The sequence below is a fragment of the Colletotrichum abscissum genome (genome assembly GCF_030869225.1).
Source record: "Colletotrichum abscissum strain IMI 504890 chromosome Unknown Scaffold_50.1, whole genome shotgun sequence".
Classification (NCBI taxonomy): domain Eukaryota; kingdom Fungi; phylum Ascomycota; class Sordariomycetes; order Glomerellales; family Glomerellaceae; genus Colletotrichum; species Colletotrichum abscissum.
The window spans coordinates 292887-316624 of NW_026850432.1; the positions used below are offsets into that span (position 1 = coordinate 292887).

The following is a 23738-nucleotide window of genomic DNA, read 5'->3' on the forward strand; positions in this document are numbered from 1 at the left end:
ACAGAGTGAACCTCATTTTTGGAACATCATAGTTGCTCATGTCTGTCTAGCCCCAGATCTCGCACTTGGCGTGGCACGCGGTAGAAACGCGACCGACGCTGTAGCTGAACATTCCGCCCATGGCACGAACCGGGCCGGGCTCGCAGTAGACGCCCTCAATCGCGGCGTCGGGGGCGCCGTAGTAGACGACTTCTGTAGTTCTGCATTGGCTGCGGGTACCGAATTCCTTGGCCATCGATGCCTTCAGCTCTGCGGGGATGGGCTTGTCGCAGGTATCGAAAGGCACATAGCACTTGTACTTGTCCCTTGGCTGGTTCTGGGCCAGAGCGCCTGAAGCTGCGCAGAGGAGGACAGCGAAGGTGAGAGAGCTGAACTGCACTGAAAAGATGTTAGACTCGTGGTTTGAAGATGTAGCCAAGGCATACTTAGTACGTACTGTTGTAATTTGGGGTGGTGATATCTAAGTTGCAAAGGACAAAGATTGTAAAGAGTGACAGTAGTTTGACTGAGGTTGTCCTGTGATAGTTTGGGAGTGTTCTAATGAAGATCTGAGTGTACATGCACTTTTGAGGGCGTAATCTTGAGATTTATATTCAAGTTCTGTAAGCTCTCGACGAAGTCGGACCGAGGCTGTCCAGAGAATAGGCAGACTAATCATGGCGCAATACGCACAATTGAGCTCGCAGGTTAGTTCGTGGTTTAGCGGTCCTTCTGTAAGTTTCTTTCGCCTCATCTCGGCCTTCTAGATTGCCTCGTTCAATCCTCTTTTGGCATAGCATCGGCCCTGGAACAAGTTGACAAACGAGAACGACGAAGGAAACTTCATTGAGGACTTTGTTAGCAAGAATTCAAGTACAAGAGTCAACCGATTATGAAAACATATTAAATGAACACGAACAGGCTAAGTGAATGTTGTTGAAGGGGACTTTTGACTCCAATGCACTATGCAATTTCGGCCGCCTTCCTCCTTTAGGCTGGTAAAAGGGAATCTGAACCCCGACGGGATATTTTTGTATGACTGTTGAGCAGTTGCCGCCTACTCTCAACTTCATTGAATCCTAAAATGAGCTATACTGTTTGTGTTGGTTACCTCGGCCCAGCCGAACCTTGAGGGATGCTGGTTTAAGCTTTATCTAGCGTAGTTGGTAATCCTTCGTCTCACCACGTAGGGCTTTTTCTAAGGCAAAGACTGAAAGTTGACCTGTGCATACGAGTTGTACAGTTAGAGACACACTGAATTGCCTAAATGCTTCGCACGTTTTAGGGAAGGCCAACTCTATGAATAACAAACCTAGATTTATGAATGCGAACTTACACCGGGATGCTTTCGAACTTCATTCCATTGGCGCCGACGGAGTGAGAATGCCGCGGCCTGTTTGGAACTTCTCACGGCTTCGCGTAGGAGAAGCTTCATGATTGTGAGTTGAGCGAGTTCTCTTGAAGTTGTCGCCGAGCGGCTTCTGGCCTTAAAAGGGAGCCTCTTTCGCCTGCCAAGAGTCATCTTCTCTAACCTCATCACCACAGTCTCTCACTCCTTGAACACACAATCATTTGAATCTGACCATTTTACAATCTTTCAACATGCGCTTCTCTGCATCAATTTTCACCGCCGTGGCCTTGGCGTCCATGGCCATGGCTCTTCCCACCGAGCTCCAAACCGTCGACTTGGCTGAGCGTGACTTCGTTGTCGAAACGCGTGATCTCTCCGGCCCCTCGTCTTCTGACGAGCTTCTCAGCCGTGCCACCTCCGATGAGACTGCCATTGAGATCCTTGAGCGAAGCGACTCGGACGAGGAAGCTGTTCCCAACACCGAGCTGGCCGTTCGCCAGCTTCCTCCCTCCAAGCGCAAGAATCTCTTCACGATCACCCTAAAGGGCGGCAACGTCATCTTCAACGGCGCCATCAAGTTCATTCTCGAGGCCGTTGTCGATAGCACCAACCGAGTCACTACGTTCCACCTCAACCCCTTGGTTGGCGGTACCCCTGGCTCCACCGCTTCCATGCGCAGCTACGAGTTCAAGAAGAACTTTTTCGAATCAACCATCAACCGCGTCTCTGCTGAGGTTTCCTTCACTTACAAGACCGCTTCCGGTGTTATCTACAACTTCCTCGCTAATGTTGTCTACGGAATCGACTCTCGTCTCAGCCTCAAGCTTGAGGATGTCCAGCTCTTCGACATCGAGAAGGCTACCCAGCAAATTGCTGGCAAGGCGGCCACCAACCTGTTCCTTGGTTCTTACGATGATGATTACAAGGACTTGTAGATGAAAGTCTACAAGAACTTCCAAGAACTTATGGCCGAGGTCCCCCATCAATCATACGTTTTCAGTTGTTAATGAACCCCTTTTTACTCTACAACAGCTCAAGCCACCGACCAAAGTAGATGGGGGACGGCCTAATTGTTTGGATTACGGCTCCTGAGGATGAACGTGGATTGGTATCTGTCTCAATCAGTAGTCTCTAAATTTCATGTTACGGAAAGATGTTGGGAAACTTAAAGATACGTGGATAGATTTCCAATTGATTCTCTATGTGCCATTTATTTACCTTGAGTAAGATGTCTCTACCACAAACTCTGGTTGATGGAATGTTCAGTCTTGGATTCGAAGTGTGTGCTAGAATTGAAAACTCCACGTTACTAATCAACAAAGCAGGCGCCTGGACTTCTTGTCACATCCGGCCTTGCGTATAATTTCACGACTAGGTTTACAAAGCTTGGCGTCTGTTTTGCTTGGTGGATACCAGCGGAAATATTGTCACACACTGTGGAAGTTGGTAAATGCTACTAGCACCGACATTTTGTGGACAAGTGGTGTGAACAGTGAGATCCAAGTGGCCCGCATGTCAAACTCGAATAAATCCATTGAGCCTGCTTCTCACCCACTCCTTTCATTTGGCCTTTGCATATCCTCAGCTTCACTCACAACTTGGATCCCCTCCTTTGCGACGTTGGGTTTTGTCGGATTGGAAGTCCAATTCGACCGCGGCGTACGGCCGACTGCGCAGGGGCCAATTAGGGCCCTACTTCCGATTATCGCAGCCTGCCCAACCTACGGTTGGAACCTCCCTTTTACACCTACGCAGCAGATTATATAGTCAATTGATCTCTTCGTCAACTACGGTTCGAACCAACTACCCTGTAATAGGGATACCAACAATCTACCCTTTTCACAGCTTTTGGTAGGAGAGTCTTACAAAAACCCAATTCCCGCGTGGCCAAGAGCGCTACAACCGGTGCACTTCCTAGATCATCCAACGCTATTGTACTATTTGTTTTTGGAGATACAAGCTCATCAATCGAAGGTCGGTTCGAATCACCTTGAAGCAACAAATTTCTTAACCTACTAAACACAGCGTTTTTGTTGACTCGGTAAAACCAAAAAAACCCTCAAGGACTTTTTGAAGTTAGGATAAATGTTTTAAACTTCATTAGGAAAATGGTTCTCATTTATCACTTGAATTGAAAACTTAGATGCTGTTGTATCTTAGAAAAGTCTATTTGAATAGTTTTTTCTTTATAAAAGCCCGCCTCTCAATCTCTCATTCTTCATCTTAATAGATGCTATATACTAAAACCACCTCTACGTGGCCTCATGAGGGCTGTGCTCTTTTTAAACCACCAGAGGCGAAAAGCCCCGAGGAGTGGACGACGGCTTCCAACCATGTCTCCACGTCGTTGCTGCGTGAACGTCTGCCTAAGATCCCTCTTGACCAAGAACTTAAGAAATACGTCAACGCTACAACAACGATCGGACCACAGAATCGACGACAATTTATCCAATAACACTTTGGAGACCATATAAGAGGACGTTGCTGCTACATCACAAGCGAGGGTCTCCTCGGGATGGATTCAGGCTACATGGCTGTCGGTGATGCCGTTGTGCAGTTTGGTTGCTCTACCCCTATCATCATCCGTCTGGAAGGGAGTGATGAGGGTTACCGCTAGGTTGGAGATGCTTATTTCAACGGCTTCAAATATGGAATAGCGCAAGATTCAGTGGCAAATAGGGGACAGGAAGGAGCAAAAGTTCAAGTTGCGCTGACAAAAGGAGATAATAATGATGTGGTAACATCCGTAGACCACCGATGGTGGCGCATCTTGGAGGTTTCAAAGTTACGCAAGAATTGCTCTTTAGTCTTTCACAATTGTAGCAACTTACTTCTCTCATCTCTCAACAATATTCTGCACTCGTCAAGCAACTGTCGTCTCCCCCTTTCGCTTGGAAGTCCTGGCCTGAGGTTGAAAATCACTTCAAGTTGACCAATTAGACGGTAGACTTCGGCATTGGTGTTTGTGGAGAGATATCCGCTTCTCTGAAGGACCCAATCGATAATCTCTCAAGTTATTTTGCTGCAAGGCAAATCAATGGTCTATCGTTTCGACTCCACCTACCTGAAGCAGGCTTCCTCTCAAGCCTAGCTTGCTTTCGAGGTTTGCATAACTCGTATTGATTGTACTCTTAGATTCACGCTGCCCTCCTCCAGACAAAGCGCCTGCTGTCATAGATGATTTCTTTGGTGGCCTGTATCCGTGATAATTAGCGAGTATCCTTAAGGGAAATCGTTGCACTATACGTTTGTGGGCGTCATGCCAGCCTGGAGAACAAGGGACCTTGATTGGCCGGAGATGAGTCGAAGAAATTGGCCGTGTCACTGGCAAGAAGTGCGATGTCGAATCCGAGCTTATCAAGTATTCTCTCAAAGTTGTTGGTTGTTTACGGTATTGAGTGTAACCTTACCTGAGGCTGATTTGCAGGCGTCCTCGTATCTTTGACGAATCTGGCGTGAGCGTGTTTGTACGGCTTGGCGTTACATGCCGCGTCGGACACCGTTCGGTCCAGGAGATTGGCGATGTGACTCCCGCTTACGCGGTACAATGCCGCCGCCTCGCTCGTGAACCGTCTATCCGTACTCCATCGCTGGCTCGGGTGCAAGGAAGCGGCCGACAGGGCTGCGGTGTGTAACGGAGTCCTGCAGACTGCAGTCTCCTGAATCTCGGTTTCTCTGATAACACTCCAGGGCGCAGCCACTGTGATGCTAGCGTCACAGACACCAAGAAGGCAGGTTCTAGAAATTGCGGATATGAAGAAGAACCAATAGAAGGGTTCCGGCCCTGCTAGCATCCATTCCCGCTCTGCCGCCGGTAGGTGGGAGCCTGGATACAGCCTCCTAGTGGTGGGTTTGGTCCGTTGGGCTGTGATTTGCGCCGCCTGCCGCCATCGTTAGCCCGCAGATGAAGCTCTTTCGATGCCTCGGGATTAGGGGCTTCTTCCTCCGCTAGCTTGTGGCAATGACGAATGCTCCCTGAGCCTGTACCCTGGTTGCAGAGACTTCCATGGAGACGTAAGGAGGGCCCGAACTTAATATGATTGAGTATGAGCCATACTACGTACATAATACCGCAAGATTGATAGCTGTGATCGTGCGGGACGACCCCTGGAGTGAACAGCCAATTCTGATGGGTGTCCCAAACAATAACACCGAAGACTCCACATATGCACAGTCCGTAGCGGCAACACGGCTTACAAATGAAGTAGGGTGCTGTCCGCGGTCTTGCAAGCGGACCCCGAAGAGCTTGAGCTAGCACTTGCGAACAAGCAAAATGTCCGCCTTGGCGGCAATGTTGGCTCTTTTCGTCACAACCAAAATTCCAATGCCGTGGCAACCACAGCTTCATGAAAGTCATCAGACATGACGTGCATCCCGTTTCGGATTGGTGTGTTCTTGTCAACTTTGTCGTTCGATGGTCCTTGAGGGTAGACTGAAGAATCGGTGTAAGTGGATGTAACGATGAACAGGGTGAATGGGGGAGGAATCTATAAGATTTATCGAAGCCCGCATCGTTCCAAGAGGTAGCAGTGTTTTTAATGTCTGTTTCGAGTGACGTGACAGTGCTTGTGCCTCATGGTGGTCGAGCCATGTCGTTGTAATTTAGTGTTGCACACCTTGGTGCTTGATGTAGTCAAAAAAGGGGGTCTTGGATGACTGAGAAGCCGGGGAAACAAGGTGCGGCAAGTTCCAAAAAAATGAAGATCAAATGAACGAATGGTCTTTTCAGTCTGGACATAAGCTGTCTTTAGACGTTGGGAATTTGGACTTCTCGGAAAAGCATACGGGGTCGACGGCGCCCGCTCGGGTCGCTTCAACTTTCCGAGAGCCCGTATAATGGAGACCGCCCCACACCTCCGACTTCCTGACAACGTTGCGGACTTTTTCGTGATGATCGCCGCCAAGGGAGCCGCCGCCATCGACCCACACTTTTCACTTACACGCGGGCTGCAGGCTATGACAAGATGCAAGAATTTGGATACCCTAATCAAGCTCAAGTGCTCAACCAACGTGTCTCTACGTCAACTTGTGAGATTGTGGCATATCTGGTGCACGGATGACCCGGGGCTCTGGATCGACTTTTGAGCCTTCGGATGCTGAGATGGACCCCTTGCGTATTATGGGCCGGGGACACACGGGGAGCGAGACACTCCGTTGACATGTTGATAAATCTAGACCCAGGCTTATTTTCATGATATGTTTCGAGTCTTCAGCCGAAAGCTATTACATGGGCTTTCCTCCTTTTTACACAACCACAACTTACGATAATACTTTCCCTCTCTTCATCTGACTGGGACTGTTCACTCAGCGGCTATCACAACAAGCCGAGCGAACAACTGGTTGATGCTGACCGGTAGGCTTCCGCATACGTGATGTGATTGAGATCTTGTTGACTGATAGAGCCTCTCGTGATAATAGGATAGCAAGATATACTTGCAGCCGCTCCATCAGCCAGCCGTCTCAGGACACCCATATACCTTAATTCACCAACCGACAATATGTCCGCCTTTAACTCAGATGAGAAGTCTCGTCTGCCGACCCGTTCCCCGGCCGGCAGTCAGAAGACGGTAGTCGATCACGATGCGATTTTCACTCAAAACGCGGAAGCACTCCCGACCTCGAAGCCCAAGGACAACTCCCTGTACGAGAAAGCCGGCGATGGATCCGCTGCATCAACATCAGAAGATGATGGCAACGACACGGAACTAGAACGTCGCCAGTCGATCGTCCAAGAACTAGCTCGGGAGTACACGCGACACTCCGCGGTCAACATCGATGGAGACAGCATGGCATTGTTCGGCAGCGAGGACCCCAATTCGCCCCTCAACCCCAACGGAAAGAACTTCAGCGCTCGCAAGTGGGCAAAGACTCTTGCAAATGTCACCAATGAGCACGGATCAGGGTATAGAACTGCTGGTTTCGTTTACCAGGACTTGAACGTCTTCGGATTTGGCCAAGAGACGGATTACCAGAAGGATGTCGGAAACGTTTGGCTCGAGATTCCTGGTCTCGTTCGCAACCTCACCTCGAAGACCGGAGGCCAACGCCGCATCGATATTCTCCGCGAGTTCAACGGTATCGTGGAGGCAGGTGAGATGCTTGTCGTTCTTGGACCCCCAGGATCTGGCTGCTCTACCTTCCTTAAGACCATCGCTGGAGAGATGAACGGCATTTACACCGACGAGCGTGCCTACTTCAACTACCAGGGTCTTTCGGCAAAGGAACTCCACAAGCACCACGCCGGTGACGCCATCTACACTGCCGAAGTCGATGTCCACTACCCTCAACTTTCCGTGGGCGATACCCTCACCTTCGCGTCCCGTGCCCGCTGCCCACGAACCCTGCCCCCGGGTGTCACCGCCAACCAGTACTGCGACCACCTCCGCGACGTCGTCATGGCCATGTACGGTATCAGCCACACCGTCAATACCCGTGTGGGCGACAACTATGTCCGTGGTGTCTCTGGTGGAGAGCGCAAGCGTGTAACGATTGCCGAAGCGACGTTGTCCAATGCTCCTTTGCAGTGCTGGGATAACTCAACCAGAGGTCTCGACTCCGCCAACGCTGTCGAATTCTGCAAGACCCTTCGTTTGCAGTCTGAGTTGTTCGGCCAGACCTGCGCCGTCTCGATCTACCAGGCGCCTCAGAGTGCTTACGATCTGTTCGATAAGGTTGCCGTTCTCTACGAGGGACGTCAAATCTATTTCGGCCGCACCACCGAGGCCCGCCAGTACTTCATCAACCTCGGCTTCGAGTGCCCAGCCCGTCAGACTACCCCTGACTTCCTCACTTCGATGACTGCGCCTACAGAGCGTGTTATCCGTCCCGGTTGGGAGTCTCGCGTACCTCGTACGCCTGATGAGTTCGCTGCGTGCTGGAAGGAGAGTCGTGAGTGTGCGGCTCTCAAGCAGCAGATTGAGCAGTACAAGACGGATCATCCTTTGGATGGCCCGGATGCCGAAGTCTTCAGAAACCAGAAGCAGTCGGTCCAAGCCAAGAACCAACGTCTCAAGTCTCCCTTCATCCTCTCGTACGGACAGCAAGTGAAACTCTGCCTCTGGCGTGGCTTCAAGTTGCTTAAGGGTGACCCTAGTCTGACACTGTTCTCCCTGATTGCCAATTCGTGCACGGCTCTCATCATGTCCTCCCTGTTTTACAACCTCCCGGAAAACACGTCTTCCTTCTACAGTCGATCCGCGGTTCTCTTCGTCGCCATTCTCGCCAATGCATTCTCCAGTGCTCTCGAGATTCTCACTCAGTACGCCCAACGGCCCATCGTTGAGAAGCAACGTCGTTATGCCTTCTACCACTCCTCGGCGGAAGCCTTCTCCTCAGTTTTGGTGGACATGCCCTACAAAATCACGAATACCATCTGCTACGACCTGATCATCTACTTCATGACGAACCTGAACAGAGAACCCGGCAACTTCTTCTTTTTCCTCTTAACCACATTCCTCATGGTGCTGTCCATGTCTGGCCTTTTCAGATCTATGTAAGTCACTTTTTCTCCGTACCAAGAGTGACTCTAACACCAATCAGTGCCTCCTTGTCCCGCACATTGTCGCAGGCCATGGTTCCCGCGTCGATCTTGATTCTCGCGTTGGTCATCTTCACTGGATTCGTCATTCCCGTTGACTACATGCTTGGCTGGTGCCGATGGATCAACTACCTGGACCCTGTCGCGTACGGATTCGAATCGGTGAGTTGAAAGCCCTGCTATTTTAGTGAACGTCGACTAACCTTAATACTTTTGAAGCTCATGATCAACGAGTTCCACAATCGGAACTTCGAGTGTGCCGCCTTCGTCCCCAGCCCTGCAGTTGCCGGTTATGAGAACATTACCCTCGCCAACAGAGCCTGCTCCACTGTCGGTGCCGTTCCTGGCGAGCCGTTCGTCAACGGTGACAGATACATCAACTCCCAGTATAAGTACTTCAACTCTCACAAGTGGCGCAACATCGGAATTCTCATCGCTTTCATTATCGCCCTCCACGCCTTGTACTTCGTTGCCACCGAATACATTGCCGCGAAGAAGTCCAAGGGAGAGGTTCTTGTCTTCCGTCGTGGTGTTGCTGCCCCTGTCAAGGGCAAGGACGACCCCGAATCCTCTCTCTCTGGACCCGCTACCATCGTCGAGAAGGGCGGACAAGGTGCCTCCGCCAACGAGGGTGCGATCCAAGGCTCCACCAGTGTCTTCCACTGGGGTAACGTGTGCTACGATGTCAAGATCAAGACCGAAACCCGCAGGATTCTGGACCATGTGGATGGCTGGGTCAAACCTGGAACTCTTACGGCTTTGATGGGTGTCTCTGGAGCTGGCAAAACTACCTTGCTTGATTGCCTGGCAGATCGTGTCTCCATGGGAGTGATTACCGGAGAGATGCTGGTTGATGGAAAGATCCGTGACCAGTCCTTCCAACGCCGTACTGGCTACGTTCAACAACAGGACCTGCATCTCGAGACCAGCACTGTTCGTGAGGCATTGGAGTTCAGTGCTCTTTTGCGCCAGCCAGCCACCACCCCTCGCGCTGAGAAACTGGCATACGTCGACGAAGTCATCAAGCTTTTGGATATGCAGGACTACGCTGACGCCGTTGTGGGTGTCCTCGGCGAGGGATTGAACGTCGAACAGCGCAAGCGACTTACCATTGGTGTGGAACTGGCTGCTAAACCCCCCTTGCTTCTTTTCGTCGATGAACCTACCTCTGGTTTAGATTCGCAAACGTCATGGGCTATCCTGGATCTGCTTGAGAAGCTCTCAAAGGCCGGCCAGTCTATTCTTTGCACTATTCACCAACCGTCTGCCATGTTGTTCCAACGTTTCGACCGTCTGCTGTTCCTGGCAAAGGGTGGCAGAACCGTATACTTTGGCGACATCGGCGAGAATTCCCACACCCTTACATCCTACTTCGAGAGGAACGGTGCCCCTGCCTGCCCTCCTGGCGAGAACCCGGCCGAATGGATGCTTTCTGCTATTGGCGCTGCCCCCGGATCACATACCGATGTCGATTGGCACCAGGCATGGAAGTCTAGTCCCGAGTATGAGGCTGTTCAAGAGGAACTTGGCCGCCTCAAGACTCAAAGCCCGCCCCAAGAGCACTTGTCCGCCGAAGAAGAGAAGTTGGCACACCGCGAATTCGCCGCCCCGTTGTGGGATCAATTCCTGATTGTCACTCGCCGTGTCTACCAGCAGTACTGGCGTACTCCCTCTTACCTGTACGCCAAGTTCATTCTCTGCTGCTCCGTTGCCCTCTTCATCGGTCTGGTATTCCTCAACGCACCTCTCAGTATCCAGGGCTTGCAGAACCAGATGTTCGCTATCTTCAACATCCTTTCCATCTTCGGTCAGCTCGTGCAACAACAGATGCCGCACTTCGTCACCCAACGATCTCTTTACGAAGTCCGTGAAAGACCTTCCAAGACTTACAGCTGGAAGGTGTTCATGATGTCGCAAATTGTTACTGAGATCCCGTGGAACTCTCTCATGTCCGTGTTCATGTTCATCTGCGTCTACTACCCCGTCGGGCTCTACGAGAACGGTGACCCAAGCCAGAAGAGTGAGCGCGCTGGTCTCATGTGGCTCCTGTTCTGGCAGTTCATGATCTTCACCTGCACTTTCGCCCATGCCTGCATCGCCATCACGGACACTGCTGAGATGGGTGGTAACCTCGCCAACGTTCTGTTCATGATGTGTCTGCTGTTCTGCGGTGTCTTGGCCAGCCCTGACGCCATGCCCGGCTTCTGGATCTTCATGTACAGGGTGTCCCCGTTCACCTACCTATTGTCATCAATTCTCTCAACAGGTCTGGCAAACTCCAAGGTGACGTGCTCGACGAACGAGTACATCCACTTCGACCCGCCAAACAACCAGACTTGCGAGACTTACATGGAAGGGTACATTGGTTCCATGGGAGGCTATATCAAGAACCCATCTGCCACGGCTGACTGCCAATTCTGCTCTATCGCCGACACCAATGTCTTCCTCAAGGGTATCAGCTCCAACTTCGACAACAGATGGCGCGATTTTGGTATCGGCATGGTGTACATTGTCGTCAACATTGTCGCTGCTTTGGGTCTCTACTGGCTGGTCCGCATGCCCAAGGGCAAGAAGAAGGCCTAAGCCACGACAGAAGTGCTTCAGGAGAAGCCAATCATTCCGCCACTTTACAGTAAATGACTCTACCGCATAGCCAGTCTCTTTCATTAATCAGATACATTTTACATCGACATCATGTACCTTAGGGGTAATGGGCATCATAGAATTTTCTAGTTTTTAGGTTGAGGTTACATATTAGAGCTCTCGCAAGACTTCCATAGTCCCAATCAAATCAGTCAAATGAATTAAAGCTGTCCTTGCCTTTGCCTCCTTGTGGCTGAAGACCCATCTTAACGCATCATGCCTGAAGACAATTGTAGAAACAATGTCATGAACACATGCAGGTTTCTATTCAGTTGGTCGCTGTGGGCTTTTGGCAATGATGACTGAGAAGAGGCAGCCTTTAATACCCCGGGTGCGTGTAAGCACGTCTCAATGCAAGGATTGCTTCGCCCGACCTCCAAGCATCTGATGTCAGTCACTACCCCAATTATTGACTCAACCCATCAGAGTCAATGTCGCAAAACATTTACAAACTACAAGGCTTACCTTGAGACGACGGGTAATCATTTCCACACATCCTCCCATTTGCCACTGCCATTATTTGATACATGTACGTACAAATTACCTCGGGGCCAAGCAATGATCCCCCCTCACGCTCTTCCCGCGGTCCCCCGCATCATCGTTGCTTTGACACTCGGCATTTAGAGGTCGATTGCTTATAAGTGCTCGGTCGGATGTTCATTGGAGCAAAGTGTTGCGATGGGGGATAACATTTAACTTGACCTCGTCATATTTTCATCAAACGACAGCTCAATTTCACCATTTGTGGTCACTCGCTCAAAAGTATCTCGAGCATTCATGTAAGCGATGGCTTTCCAAGTGAGACAACCCAAGAATCGAGAACTTCTCGGCGGAGACCTTCTCGCTCAGTCCCTAGCTCATCTGGGCGCGACAACTGCGTTCGGTATACATGGTGAGTTTCTCTATGCAATAAACCGTATCGCTTCTCTAGGCTAATGCCCAACCCATAGGGGGGCACCTGGACAGCTTCCTCATCGCCGCCGTCGAAGCCGACATCAAGCTCATAGACGTGCGGCACGAGACCGTCGCCGTCCAGGCCGCCGAAGGCTGGGCCAAGGTCAAGGGCAACGACGCCCCCGGCGTATGCTTCATCACAGCCAACTCTGGCTTCTGCAACGGACTACCAGGCCTCAGCACCGCCTTCGCGGACCGCTCCCCGGTATTCTGCATCACGAGCTCGCCGCCGCTGCGCGATGCGGAGACGAATACCCTCCAAGGGTTCCACGACCAGGTCGTCCTGGCGAAACCCGTAACGAAGTTTGCGCACCGGGTCACCAACGGCAGCGAGATCCCGCGCATCGTGAGCTTGGCTTGGAGAGCGACGACGGCGGGGGCGCCTGGGCCGGTACTCGTGGATTTTCCCATCGATGTGCTCTTCACGCCTGTAGAGATTGACAGCGTGGCTTGGGGTTCCATCACCGCGCCGCCGGTATCGCTTCCCGCCCCTGATGCCGGCGCGGTCGAGCAGGCGATGAGACTCTGGGGAGAGGCGAAGCGCCCCGTGATCTTAGTCTCGACTGGTGCAGCGAGGGCCGCGGACGACGTAGTGAAGCTCGCAGAAGCGACGAATACTCCGATTTTTCACTCACCCAAGTTTTCTACGACCATCAAGCGCTCGCATCCTCTTTTCGGTGGCGTGGCGACTCGGCTTCCGTTCTTGCGCGCTCAGGGACCGGCTCCGGATTTCGTTCTTCTGCTGGGGGCCAGGACTGGCTTCTTGATCGGCGGTAGGAGCGGTGCAATTGTGCCGAACGAGAGTGAAGCCAAGGTTGTGCAGGTTGACCTGGACGGGAGCGAGATTGGACGCTCGAGAAAGATTGATGTGAGATACTTTCCCCGTCAATGTTCATGAGTTCAGGGGGGAGGACTGGTCATGCTGACTAGAATGAATACAGGTCGGTATCGTATCGGATGTCGGGCTTGCAGCTCAGGCTCTCACAGCTGCGGCATCCGAGTCGTCCGTCAAGGCCACAGGTGAGTGGGTGGAAAAGGCCATGGCGTTGAAGAAGCCGAGCGTTCACTCAGCCGGAAATGAAGAGGACCCGGTGATCATCGAAGAAAACGACCGGATTCACCCCTACCATGGCGTGAAGGCCTTCTTCCGATCCCTGCCCGAAGACAGCATTCTTTGCATGGACGGCGGCGAGTGCGGCGGATGGGCTCTGCAATCTCTGAACGAGGCGAGGGCGGGACTGTCAATGGTGACGACTGGATATCTGGGCTTCCTGGGCAACGGGTTTGGATACTCGCTTGGTTTGTGACTCATTTCTACCTGTAGAAGCATCATTGCTGACTCTTAGAAAGGTGCCGCCGTCGCCGCGCCAGATAAGCTAGTCGTCAACCTTCACGGAGACGGCAGCGCAGGCTTCCACATTGGCGAGCTCGACACCTACGCCAAGTTCGGCCTCAACATCCTCACGGTCGTGGTGAACAACAGCGTCTGGGGCATGTCGCAGGCCGGACAGAACATGATTTACGGGGAGAAGACGCCGCAGCGGCCGTGCGTGGCGATGAACCCCAAAGTCAAGTACGAAGTCGTCGCGCAAGGGTTCGGGTGCGAGGGGGCGGTGGTGGACGTAGTCAAGGAGAATGGCGCCAGCAATGGGCCCAAGACGTTGGAGTCCGTCAAGGTTGCGGTGAAGACCTTGACGAGCGCGAGGCAGCCTTCGCTGCTCAATTTGAAGGTTTCTGATGTGCCGTATCAAACTACCACAAAGGCTATGGTAAGTTTTGTCCTGTCTTCTCCCTTGACTTGATGGATATGAAGCTCATACGGCGTCTAGGTCGGAGGAAGTAGTGATCCCAACATCATTGTTGTACCGTATTACGACAATCTTCCCAGACCGTACTATAAGAAGTCTGGGAATGGTGTGGCTGCGTCTGCGAATGCAACATCGGTGTCGAAGGAGGAGAGCTTCGTCGAAGGCCACGGTACAATTCAGTAAGAAGCCTAGCAAGTATTGACTTAAGGTATTGGGCAACTAGTGTATACGATGGCTTCGGCGAGAATAATGCAGAATGAGCTCTAGTCCTGTGACGAACGAAATTTCATCGAGCTTATACCAGCTTGTGTTCCGACATAACCTCGCGTGCCGTCCTGCATAACTTTCGTGAATTGAGTGTCATACCGCGTAGCAAACCTCGCACCATATGATTGAACGAGCTCTGTTGAAACGACTTCCGGATGCTTCCAGGCTCATGGTCTTTGACGTTGACGTAAAGACCGTTGCTGTAGATATCCGTCTCGTCGCCGAGATGTACCATCCACTCCAAGTCTCTCGGGGATTTGCCCGTGCCAAAGTCATACCACAACGTCACGCGTAGCACGTCGTCGTCGCGCAGAATCGAGTAGTCGACCGGGCAACATTGGCAGTGGCCATCGTACACGTTTCCCGGATGATGCCACGCCGCCTCCATATTCTTCTCAAACACGCCCCAGTCCTTGATGCCCCAGTACCACCACGGGAACAGCTGGTGTCGACAAATTCTAAAGGATCGAATCTCGTGGAGAGCTTCGTACCCATGAAACTCCTTGATGACTTGGAGACAAAACCTGCCCTCAACGATTCTCGGTATGTGAATAGTCACATTTGGCGAGCCCGACTTCCAAGATTCAGCTCCTCGGTACGTCCTGTATTCGCAAGGTTCCAGGAGCTCCGAGAAGTAGGCAGTGTTAGTGCCCATGCGCCTGAACTTGAGCGCGAGTTCGATGTGGGTGTGCCGGAGCTTGTAGGATCGGCCGAGGGTATCGAGGGTTTCTCCCTGCTGGCATGGCGGCGATTGTTGGCTACGAGGCGTGTCCGAACGGTCTGTTTCGTGGAGTGCGCAACAGCGCGCGCAGACCCAGTGATTCGGCAGCTTGTAGGCCACCGCGGCCCAGAATGATATTTGTTCAGATGCGGGTAGGGCTAGCGAGGCATCCTTCCAGTCTTTTTGTGTGAGGATCCGACCGGCGCGACAGGTCCGCGAAAGCATGAACTGGCTCAGAAGATCGAGATGGCTGATGATCTCTTCCAGTAATTCAATCGAAATTCTGAGAAGGTAGGCTTTTGTGGATTGTTGTTTTGGTCCCATTAGCTTATTGACGCAACGGCTTTCGAAGGCAATAGCTCGTTTCCACAAGGGGTTTCGAGGCCGAGTGGAAGGCTCGTCGGCCATCCTAGCTGGTTCAAAATGACAGGAAGGTGTAAGTTGTCATACTGAGGCTGGACGTCGGACCCAAGTTGAAAGTGCGGCATGCCAAGAGTAAGAGTAACCGGAAGATATTAATAGTCTTGGGGAAAATCGCGCTCAATGTAAACCCTTTTTTAGGTTCAGTCATATCGTTGATATATGCACGAACGCTCAAAAGACTGTTGAAACTTGGCAGACCTTTTGCTCAAATGCAATGGGGTGGATCAGCCGATCAATAGTCTTCAGCCTCGTTACCTCGATAATGGTATCGGACATCAAGGGACATACACCTCTTTGCATACGACTACACCTTCTGAGCTTTCGGCTAAACTCAAAAGATCATCAGAATGCTGAATACGGTAGCATTGTCCAACGGCGGCCTACGCCACCTGTTGGAACATGCCATCTCTCAACGAGAGCAGATGCCCGGTCTGACAGCTCAGGAGCTATGTAAGTCGCAGACTCTTCCGGTGAAACCATCTTGAGCTCTGAAGAGCCATACAGTCAGCCTCATAATGCGCTCGAAGGATGATCTTGAAAAGAATAAACAAATCCTTACATCAACCGATAAGTGAGAGGCAACAACATAAAATGCGTGTTTGTTACCTGCTGGTCATGATGCATACAATCACCAAAGAAAATTTTTTTCGCTCAAAGCCACCAAGACTATGGAAGGATACGAGAGGAGGACGAAACTTGTCTGGATAGCACCGCTGTTGGACCGTGGAGACTAGGAAACGATCCCATCATGATCCTCAGGAATGGGCTTTGCTATGGGGCCGCACCTCAAGTGGGTTGCAACCCTTTTTGTAACACATCTCTTTCTTCAAAGCTCCCCTTTTAAGAAGCAAAGTTCTTAGAGTTCGCTCTGTGTCCGTGTCAAAAGAACGACAGACTTGATAGCAGAGACGCCCAGGGGGCAAAGCAAAAATAAAACAAACAAGGCAGATCTCAAGCCCTCTTCAATACTAACTCTAGTGATCAACAAGGTAGATGGTTTTACATGAGATAAGAAAAGAAGAAAAGGTATAAAATTCTACATCCTAGTTCGTACTAGGCATATTATATTCATTAACAAATAAACTCACGAGGTAGGAAACTAATAAAGAATTATTATAGCCTTTATACCCTTGCTCGTACTAGGCGTATCCATTAGTAAATATACCCACGAGGTAAGAAGCTAAGGGAGAAGCACGGTAGTCCCGTACTCTCGTTCAGACTAAACGTATCCATCAACGAATACGTTCACGAGGCGAACTATTGATAAGCCGACGTGGTAGTAATTACTCTTGAGACTATTAAAAGGCTCTAGGGAAACGCAAAGGGGTACATGCCTCCACGACCGGGGCAGTAAGATCTCTGAGATTCGCAAAATAGGATGAGGCACCAGTACCTTCAAAGCCCGGAATGGCATTGTTGCTTGGAACACATTGCGGCTGGAGAGCTTTCGTCACGTACCTGAGGTATGATCTATATAGACGTTCGGCTCAGTGGTTCGGGGAACATGATAATGACCATGGAAGGATTTAGGCGAATGGTTTGAGGGGAAAAAATTGCTTCGTCAATCATAGACTACTCATTAGACATTGTCATCTACCTCTCGTTCTAAACGCTCAGAATACTGGTTTCCAAAGCAAGGCCGTGCAAGGGGGGTATAAAGAACTCTTGAAGCAAAAAACCACGACTTCACCCAATCCAGAATCCAATCAGCCCGTCATCTCCATGGATCTAGAGCCCATTCTCTCTTACCCACCACACCGAATCCAGAGACAAGTCGAGGCGACCTAGGCCCTTGCAGATGAAGAAGTGGGATGAGTAGCAGCAGAAGAAGCTGCAGCCGTGTCCTCCCTCGTCCTCTCCTCCGCCAACGTCTCCATCACAGGCTCCTCCCTCCCCTCCTCCTCACCCTCGCCACTCCTCTGGCCCGCCGGCACCTGCGGCGCCAGATTCAGCTTCCGCAGCAACTTGACCGCAGCCTTGTTCTCCTCCCTCTCCTCGGCCTCCTTCTCGAGCACTTTTCGCTCCTTAGCCGCGCTCTCGCTTTTATCCTTGGCCTCTTCCTCGCGCTTCCGGAACTCTTCCGGCTCCATAATCTTCTCCTTCTTGTGTGTCATCTTCTCGATCGCCTTCTTGCCCTTTTGCCGCGACTTGACGTAGACCTCGAGCCCGACGAGCACGGCGTAAGATTTCGATATCGAAACGTGGGACGTGTCGACTTTCGCCTCCTTGAGGTTCTTGACGAAGGCGCGGAAGTTGGACGCCGGAGGGCGGTAGTGCCCGCTGAGCGGCGACAGGCTCGACAGCCGCCCGTCCTTGATCTTGATGAGGCCCGCCGAGGAGATGCGGCTGCCCTGCAGGAAGCTCGAGTGCTGGAAGGCGCCCGACGCCTTGATGCCCACGTACAGGCGGAAGCTCGTGTCCGCGACAAAGATCCACGTGTTCTTTTTGACCGACTTGCGCAGCATCTTGTTGAAGATTGTCGCTGCCGAGATGTGCGATACCTTCTTCATGCCCGTTGCTCCGTCGACCTCGGGCGTGGCGTACTTTGCCGCGCGATCTGCTTCCAGTGCTGACTCTACCGAGGATTCGGAGCGGCTATCGTCGGCGGCTTCGGCTCCGGGTGACGTTTGCGGTGTGTTGTTCTGCGACCACGCCGGCGTCGGGTCGTCTGCGGGCACGATGCCGTGGATGCTGTCCTTGAATGCCTCGGTCGTGTCGATGCGCGCGCCGTTCTTGGCCCAGCATAGCCGTCCCTCGTCGTCGACTTGCACCAGGTAGAATTGCCTCTCCTCGCGGGACAGATAGCGCACCTGTTCCCTCTCGAGACGGTCGCGGGGACACGCCTCCATCTCGACATTCTTTCCGCCGCCGTAATCGATCCAGTAGAAAAAGTTCTCCGTTGTGTCGGACTTTTTCCATTCCTCGTGGTACACGCGCAAGTTACTCCCGTAGCGGTGCTTGAGGTCAACCATCTCTAGGAAATACTGCAACCCCATCATCTTGGAATCCTTCTTCCGCCTCGCTACGGCCTCCTCGCGCTTCTTCTTTTTCTCGGCCCTCTTCTCAGGCGTATCTGATTCAGACGAGGACGCAGAGGAGTCTGAGTCGGACTCGACATCATCGTGCCCCGCGCGCCGCGCAATCGTCGCCGCCTTCCTCCAGTTCTCACGAGCTGTTGACGGACGACTCATGCCGCCCTCCTCGTCTCTCGAAAGCACGCTGTGTCTGTCGCCGGTGGGAGACAAAGCAGCAGCGCCGACGGAGCTCTTTGCGCGCGGCCGGTTCAGCTCGCGGAACTGCAGCTCGTCAATGGCCGAGACCCATCTCGTCGATGCGTTCAGCCCCATGCCCTGCATCTCCCTCCGCACGCGATAACCCCGGTAGTTGCGCTGGATCAGCGCCGCGGCTCTGTTGATCGCCTCGCTGTCGCCCTGATCGCCCTCTTTGGCTGAAGCTGGCGGTGGATCTTGCGACATTATTTGCGCTTCGTCGAAAATGTCCCCGGCAGCGTCACCTTGTCCGTCCTGTGAGCGCCGGACGTTGTGAAAGTGGTCGTGGAGGTGTTGTGTCTGGCGCTTCGACTTATTCCTCTTTAGCTCCTCCTCGCGCGTGCGCTGTACCTCTGCAATCTTTTCGAATTGATCTTGGGACGGCGGGACCAAACTGTCCATGTACTCCTGGCGAGAACTGTAGTTTGTGCTCGTCTGCGACTGCGCCAATGAGCATGTGTCGTCACTAGGGGGGGCCGTTGCAGAATCAGCCGTGTGAGTGGTGGCTGCCGTGGTGGCGGTTGTATCTGTAGTGGTAGTCGCAGTAGTAGTAGGGGAAAATATGGAGTGGGATTCGTCTTGTTCGTCGATAGGTCTTGGCACGGGGGGACTGGCCGGCGGGGTAATAACGGCGGCGGCGGCACCGTTAAAAGGAGCATCTTTTTGGTGAAGAAGAGGGGTCTTTTGGGGTGGTGGTGGTGCAGACGCAGACGTGGGCGCAGACGAGGCAGAAGCGTCGCTCGGAGACACGGCACCGCCACCAGAAGCAAGTTGCTGGGCTGGAACCGGTATAGAGTCGAGCTCGTGGGCGGGTTTCGTCATGGCGGTTGGTGGAATGGCGGGGTCCGCCCGGTCGTGACGAAAGAGTAGGGATAGGGATCTGATCCGAGAGCCGGTTGGCGCAGGCATCAGGCCTATTTCTATGTGTCGGTTTATGTATGTGTGCGTGTGTGTGCAAGTGTGTGTGTGGATTAGGTGAGTTGCGTTCGGTGGTCTGTTTCGTTTCGAACTATGACTTTCTTGCTGCTGGTTGGGTTTGGAGCTTATGTTGGTTCCAAGGTTGGTGTTTCTTCGGAGACAGCAACAGCGACGTCACGTTCCTTGATAGCTGTTTGAGGTAGTCACCCGCAAGGTTGAGGGTGGAACGGAGTCAGCAGCTTGAGCGTGTAATAAAGCGCAGGAGCCATAAGATGGAACGGAGATGGGGTTGAAGTAAGCATATAATGATTACTATCCGTACGGCTGTAAGGACATGGATGTCAAAGTATTACTTGAGTAAGGTAAAGCAGAACGGGAAATTGCGCGGTCTAAAATTGGAAGAGAAGGAGAAGGAGGGAGAGCAAAAAGCAGTGTAAAGAATGCGCCCAGGAGGAGTGACCGATCGAGAAATATATTGCATTCGTGGGGCGCTCTCAGATCCTCGCCGGTGGCATGGGATTAAATCTCGGCGACGCCTTAATGACAAGACAATGAACAGAGTCTACTGGAAGGAGGAAAAAACACTACGCAAAAAAACAAACACTTGCCCGCCTTGCATCATGAGGTACCACGGGGGACACCCTTGCCGGTGGGGTGGAAGAGTAAGGCTTAGGGGCGACGGCAGTGCCAAGTTGCCAACTGTTTCTGGACAGCATAAAAGCAGAAAACTCAGTGATCAAGTTTGCTCAGCCGACTATCGCTGGCGTGTATACCACACCGCGGGCTGTGACGCACGATGGACTGTTCTGCTCGGAATCGCGGATGGGGGCCGTCGGCACGCGGCCGTCTGTCTATGCGCCCATCACCGGTGCCCTTCGCAGTCCGCAGAACCTCCCGAATAGGTGGTGACCTCCAGCAGCGTAACACCAACTGCCACTTTGAGGGACCTGGAACTAGCGGATATCGTAACGACCATCCGCAAATAGCAAATCTATCCAAAGTTCCCTGTGTTATAGACGACCGGACGCTAGGCTTAGTTTTTTCCTACCGCTGTCTTTACGAAGAGAAACGGGGCTGAGTTAGGCTTTCTTGTGTCTCGATCTTGTTCAATTTGCAAGGAAAGATCTTTGGACCCCAAAAGACCCTTGACCATTCTCACGTTTTCAACTGCCAGTCAGCAGTGACGCTCCCCAGCCCTGTACATCCTGCTGAACATTACGCGTCAATCTGTGGGGGAGCCCCCTCAAAAGCCCAACCAGCGTGGCCCGACTCACGCCGGCGGGAACAGCACATCGCCACGGACCATGTCCGGCGGCGCATCTTTACGTCCTGCCTTTTTCTGGCATCTCCACTGTACCCCACGCGGCCGCGGCCGCCGAGACTTTTCCGGCAACGGGCTTGGCGGCCACCGTTCTGATGAATTTATTGTCACCAGCTGTCACTGATCTCTCGGTATGGGTAGATATTTCGACAACGGCCGTCCAAGAAAGATGGTTCATAGCGCAAAACATTATCATTATTGATGTTTTTGCATGGTCCAACCGGTTTGAAACCGCTATGTACGTGCAGATGGCCATCATTCTTTTGCCCGTTCGACGTCCGCGCGAGGAAGACGCCCAAGATACCTAGCCGTGTCAGCTCTGCCAATATATCCCCCCCAAAAATGTACAAGAAGTAAGTTGATTTCGGTATTCAGACACTATCATTACGAGAAGAGAAACTCCTTGAGTACTGGCGACCCAGAAAACTCGGGATTCAACATTATACAACTGTGAATCGTTAGCAACCATCCGAAAGGCATCTACTGCACATGCATTTGCAGACGCACTTGAGAAAATATTGTAGCCCTGCCCTCCTCTTATCGAGGAAACGGGGCCGGAATTTGGATATCACACTCTTGGGTGGTAGAGGTGGTACTGCTGCTTCGAAATCGGGGAACGTCTTGACCAGCTTTTCGCGAAGGTCGTCGAACTCGGAGTATCGCTTTCGGATGTTCATATAGCTCCCCTGCACTCGTCTTGTCAGCAACTGCGCTCGTAACCTCGAATTGTGCTCTTTAGGCCTTTATTCTTCGAGCCAGGGTCATCACTGACTTGCAATGTCTCGACTCTTATGTTCCAAACAACAAATGCCCCGATGTTGGTTGCGCTGCCGTTCACCACGACGTAGTCGGCAATCTCGACACTCTTTGCCCAGCAGGCTCGATTTCGACCATTGACGTCGCTCGCTTCGTTATCGTGCATTGTGATCGCGCCGGCGGGTAGCACTGATTCGACCGACATATTGGAAATCGAGCGCTGGTGGTGGCCGAGCCAATACGGAGGCGACGTCACTGACGACGGACTTGTCACGGACGACTCGGTTGGCGACTCTGTCTCTTCCTCTTCATCCTCCTCATCACCAAACAGTCCACCCCGTGTGTCATTATTGTTCTGACGCGAAAGTAACCCTCGAATGGCTCCGTCCGTAGCGACCTTGTGTGAAGGTCTAATATGGCCGTTTGTGCCGCCGTTAAGACCGCCGTTCGGTCGGAACTGGGATTCTATCGCCGAGTCCATGAATCCATGTGTGAGGATGGTACCTCATGGACAGCCGTGATGTTGTGTTGTGTTGAAGATGCGATGTGCTCGAGGGTAGCGAAAGCGCAAGGCGATTGTGACGTATTGGCCGTATGACGATATCAAGAGTCTTAGGTAGCTTGACGAAAGACCTGTCTCGGGGCGCTTGCTGGACGCCGTTCTCTTTGGGTGGTGCCGCGTGGCTGTGCAAATCGACCAAGAGTGGAATGGCGGCCACTTTGGCTACTAAGCGGGCAGAGGATGTAATGTTGACTGTATGGTTTGTTGCCGGTGATGCTACCTTGGGGCGGGGATTAGTCGGCCCGTGAGATGTAACGGGTCTGCGAATGACATCTGAGGGGTGAGTTTGGCAAAGAAGAACACAATGAGGAACGACTAATGCGACAATCAGCGCAACTTCGTCGCTGGAAGGAATCGATTCGAGTCCAGGACAGTTGAGAGTACTCTTTAGACGAGACAGAGTAAATGTTTACAAAACAATTACCTACAGCTTCCCGGGTGAGATCCATGCGGATAAAGCATGACGATAAGAAAAGCTCCTACCACCAACCTTAGTATTCGTACCTTCCTGCGGCTCGTTCTTCCCCTCACATCTGCTGGTTCGTGCAAGAAAGGAAGGACCCTTCTGAGACGGTGGCTTCTGTTTGGCTAATGAACAACGGTAGCTTCCTTCCTTAAAAAAAAAATTCCCTGCGAAATCGGGAACAGAGGAAGGTCCGGATACAGCGAAACTCGAATGAAAATAAAGTGCCACTGCCATTAGACGAGAGTTGACCACATCAATCGTACAGGTATTCGCAATTTTTCTTCGCCAACCTTGGATAAGGTACGAGGCGATTGCAAAACTGTCATCTTCTGGGTACGCAGGAAACTGCTGCACCTTGCACAGCTGTTTTGCCACTTCTTGAGAGCTCATCCATCCTACAAGTTCTTGATGCCTGCCCCCCACACACCTACGACCGACTCTCGGACTTTGATAACATTCGCCTCAGGATCTTGACAACGTGATGTTAATGTCTTATACCCAAGCTATCACACCAAGAAGAAAACCGGCTGCGGCGCTTAGGATGAGATCTCCGTGTACACGGCATCGGGCACAGAAGACATTGGCCATGATCGCGTCTGGTGCGACAATAGTAGGCCCCTCCCGCGCTATCAACACGTACACTACTGTTACACGCAGCACACTCCCGAATCCCAACACATCGGTGCGGATACGAAGCAGCAGAAACCAAGCCGCGGTGGAGTTGGAGGGTTGACACCCACGACACCCTCTCGACTAGCGCATC

General features: G+C 52.2%; 8 protein-coding genes across 8 annotated transcripts; 3 read left to right on the forward strand and 5 right to left on the reverse strand.

Annotated features, from left to right (window-relative positions):
- Positions 1–46: 46 nt before the first annotated feature.
- Positions 47–560, reverse strand: CABS01_14087 (uncharacterized protein; the record flags this gene model as incomplete). The annotated part of the gene is made up of 2 exons (XM_060547427.1): positions 47–378; positions 437–560. 2 exons carry the CDS (start codon positions 558–560, stop codon positions 47–49), a joined length of 456 nt encoding a protein of 151 aa, XP_060393777.1.
- Positions 561–1581: 1021 nt separating this feature from the next.
- On the forward strand, positions 1582–2265 carry CABS01_14088 (uncharacterized protein; the record flags this gene model as incomplete). The annotated part of the gene is made up of 1 exon (XM_060547428.1): positions 1582–2265. The coding sequence occupies one exon, from the start codon at positions 1582–1584 to the stop codon at positions 2263–2265; it is 684 nt and encodes a 227-aa protein (XP_060393778.1).
- Positions 2266–5117: 2852 nt separating this feature from the next.
- CABS01_14089 (uncharacterized protein) lies at positions 5118–5678 on the reverse strand (the record flags this gene model as incomplete). Its single annotated transcript, XM_060547429.1, has 1 exon — positions 5118–5678. The coding sequence occupies one exon, from the start codon at positions 5676–5678 to the stop codon at positions 5118–5120; it is 561 nt and encodes a 186-aa protein (XP_060393779.1).
- A 1150-nt stretch (positions 5679–6828) lies between these two features.
- Positions 6829–11450, forward strand: CABS01_14090 (ABC-2 type transporter; the record flags this gene model as incomplete). The annotated part of the gene is made up of 3 exons (XM_060547430.1): positions 6829–8822; positions 8870–9029; positions 9087–11450. 3 exons carry the CDS (start codon positions 6829–6831, stop codon positions 11448–11450), a joined length of 4518 nt encoding a protein of 1505 aa, XP_060393780.1.
- An 846-nt stretch (positions 11451–12296) lies between these two features.
- On the forward strand, positions 12297–14455 carry CABS01_14091 (benzaldehyde lyase; the record flags this gene model as incomplete). The annotated part of the gene is made up of 5 exons (XM_060547431.1): positions 12297–12402; positions 12461–13332; positions 13406–13763; positions 13815–14233; positions 14294–14455. 5 exons carry the CDS (start codon positions 12297–12299, stop codon positions 14453–14455), a joined length of 1917 nt encoding a protein of 638 aa, XP_060393781.1.
- A 112-nt stretch (positions 14456–14567) lies between these two features.
- On the reverse strand, positions 14568–15668 carry CABS01_14092 (uncharacterized protein; the record flags this gene model as incomplete). Its single annotated transcript, XM_060547432.1, has 1 exon — positions 14568–15668. One exon carries the CDS (start codon positions 15666–15668, stop codon positions 14568–14570), a length of 1101 nt encoding a protein of 366 aa, XP_060393782.1.
- Positions 15669–17467: 1799 nt separating this feature from the next.
- Positions 17468–19774, reverse strand: CABS01_14093 (IQ calmodulin-binding domain-containing protein; the record flags this gene model as incomplete). The annotated part of the gene is made up of 1 exon (XM_060547433.1): positions 17468–19774. One exon carries the CDS (start codon positions 19772–19774, stop codon positions 17468–17470), a length of 2307 nt encoding a protein of 768 aa, XP_060393783.1.
- Positions 19775–21575: 1801 nt separating this feature from the next.
- CABS01_14094 (PX domain-containing protein) lies at positions 21576–22428 on the reverse strand (the record flags this gene model as incomplete). The annotated part of the gene is made up of 3 exons (XM_060547434.1): positions 21576–21639; positions 21699–21877; positions 21964–22428. 3 exons carry the CDS (start codon positions 22426–22428, stop codon positions 21576–21578), a joined length of 708 nt encoding a protein of 235 aa, XP_060393784.1.
- Between the last annotated feature and the right edge of the window lie 1310 nt (positions 22429–23738).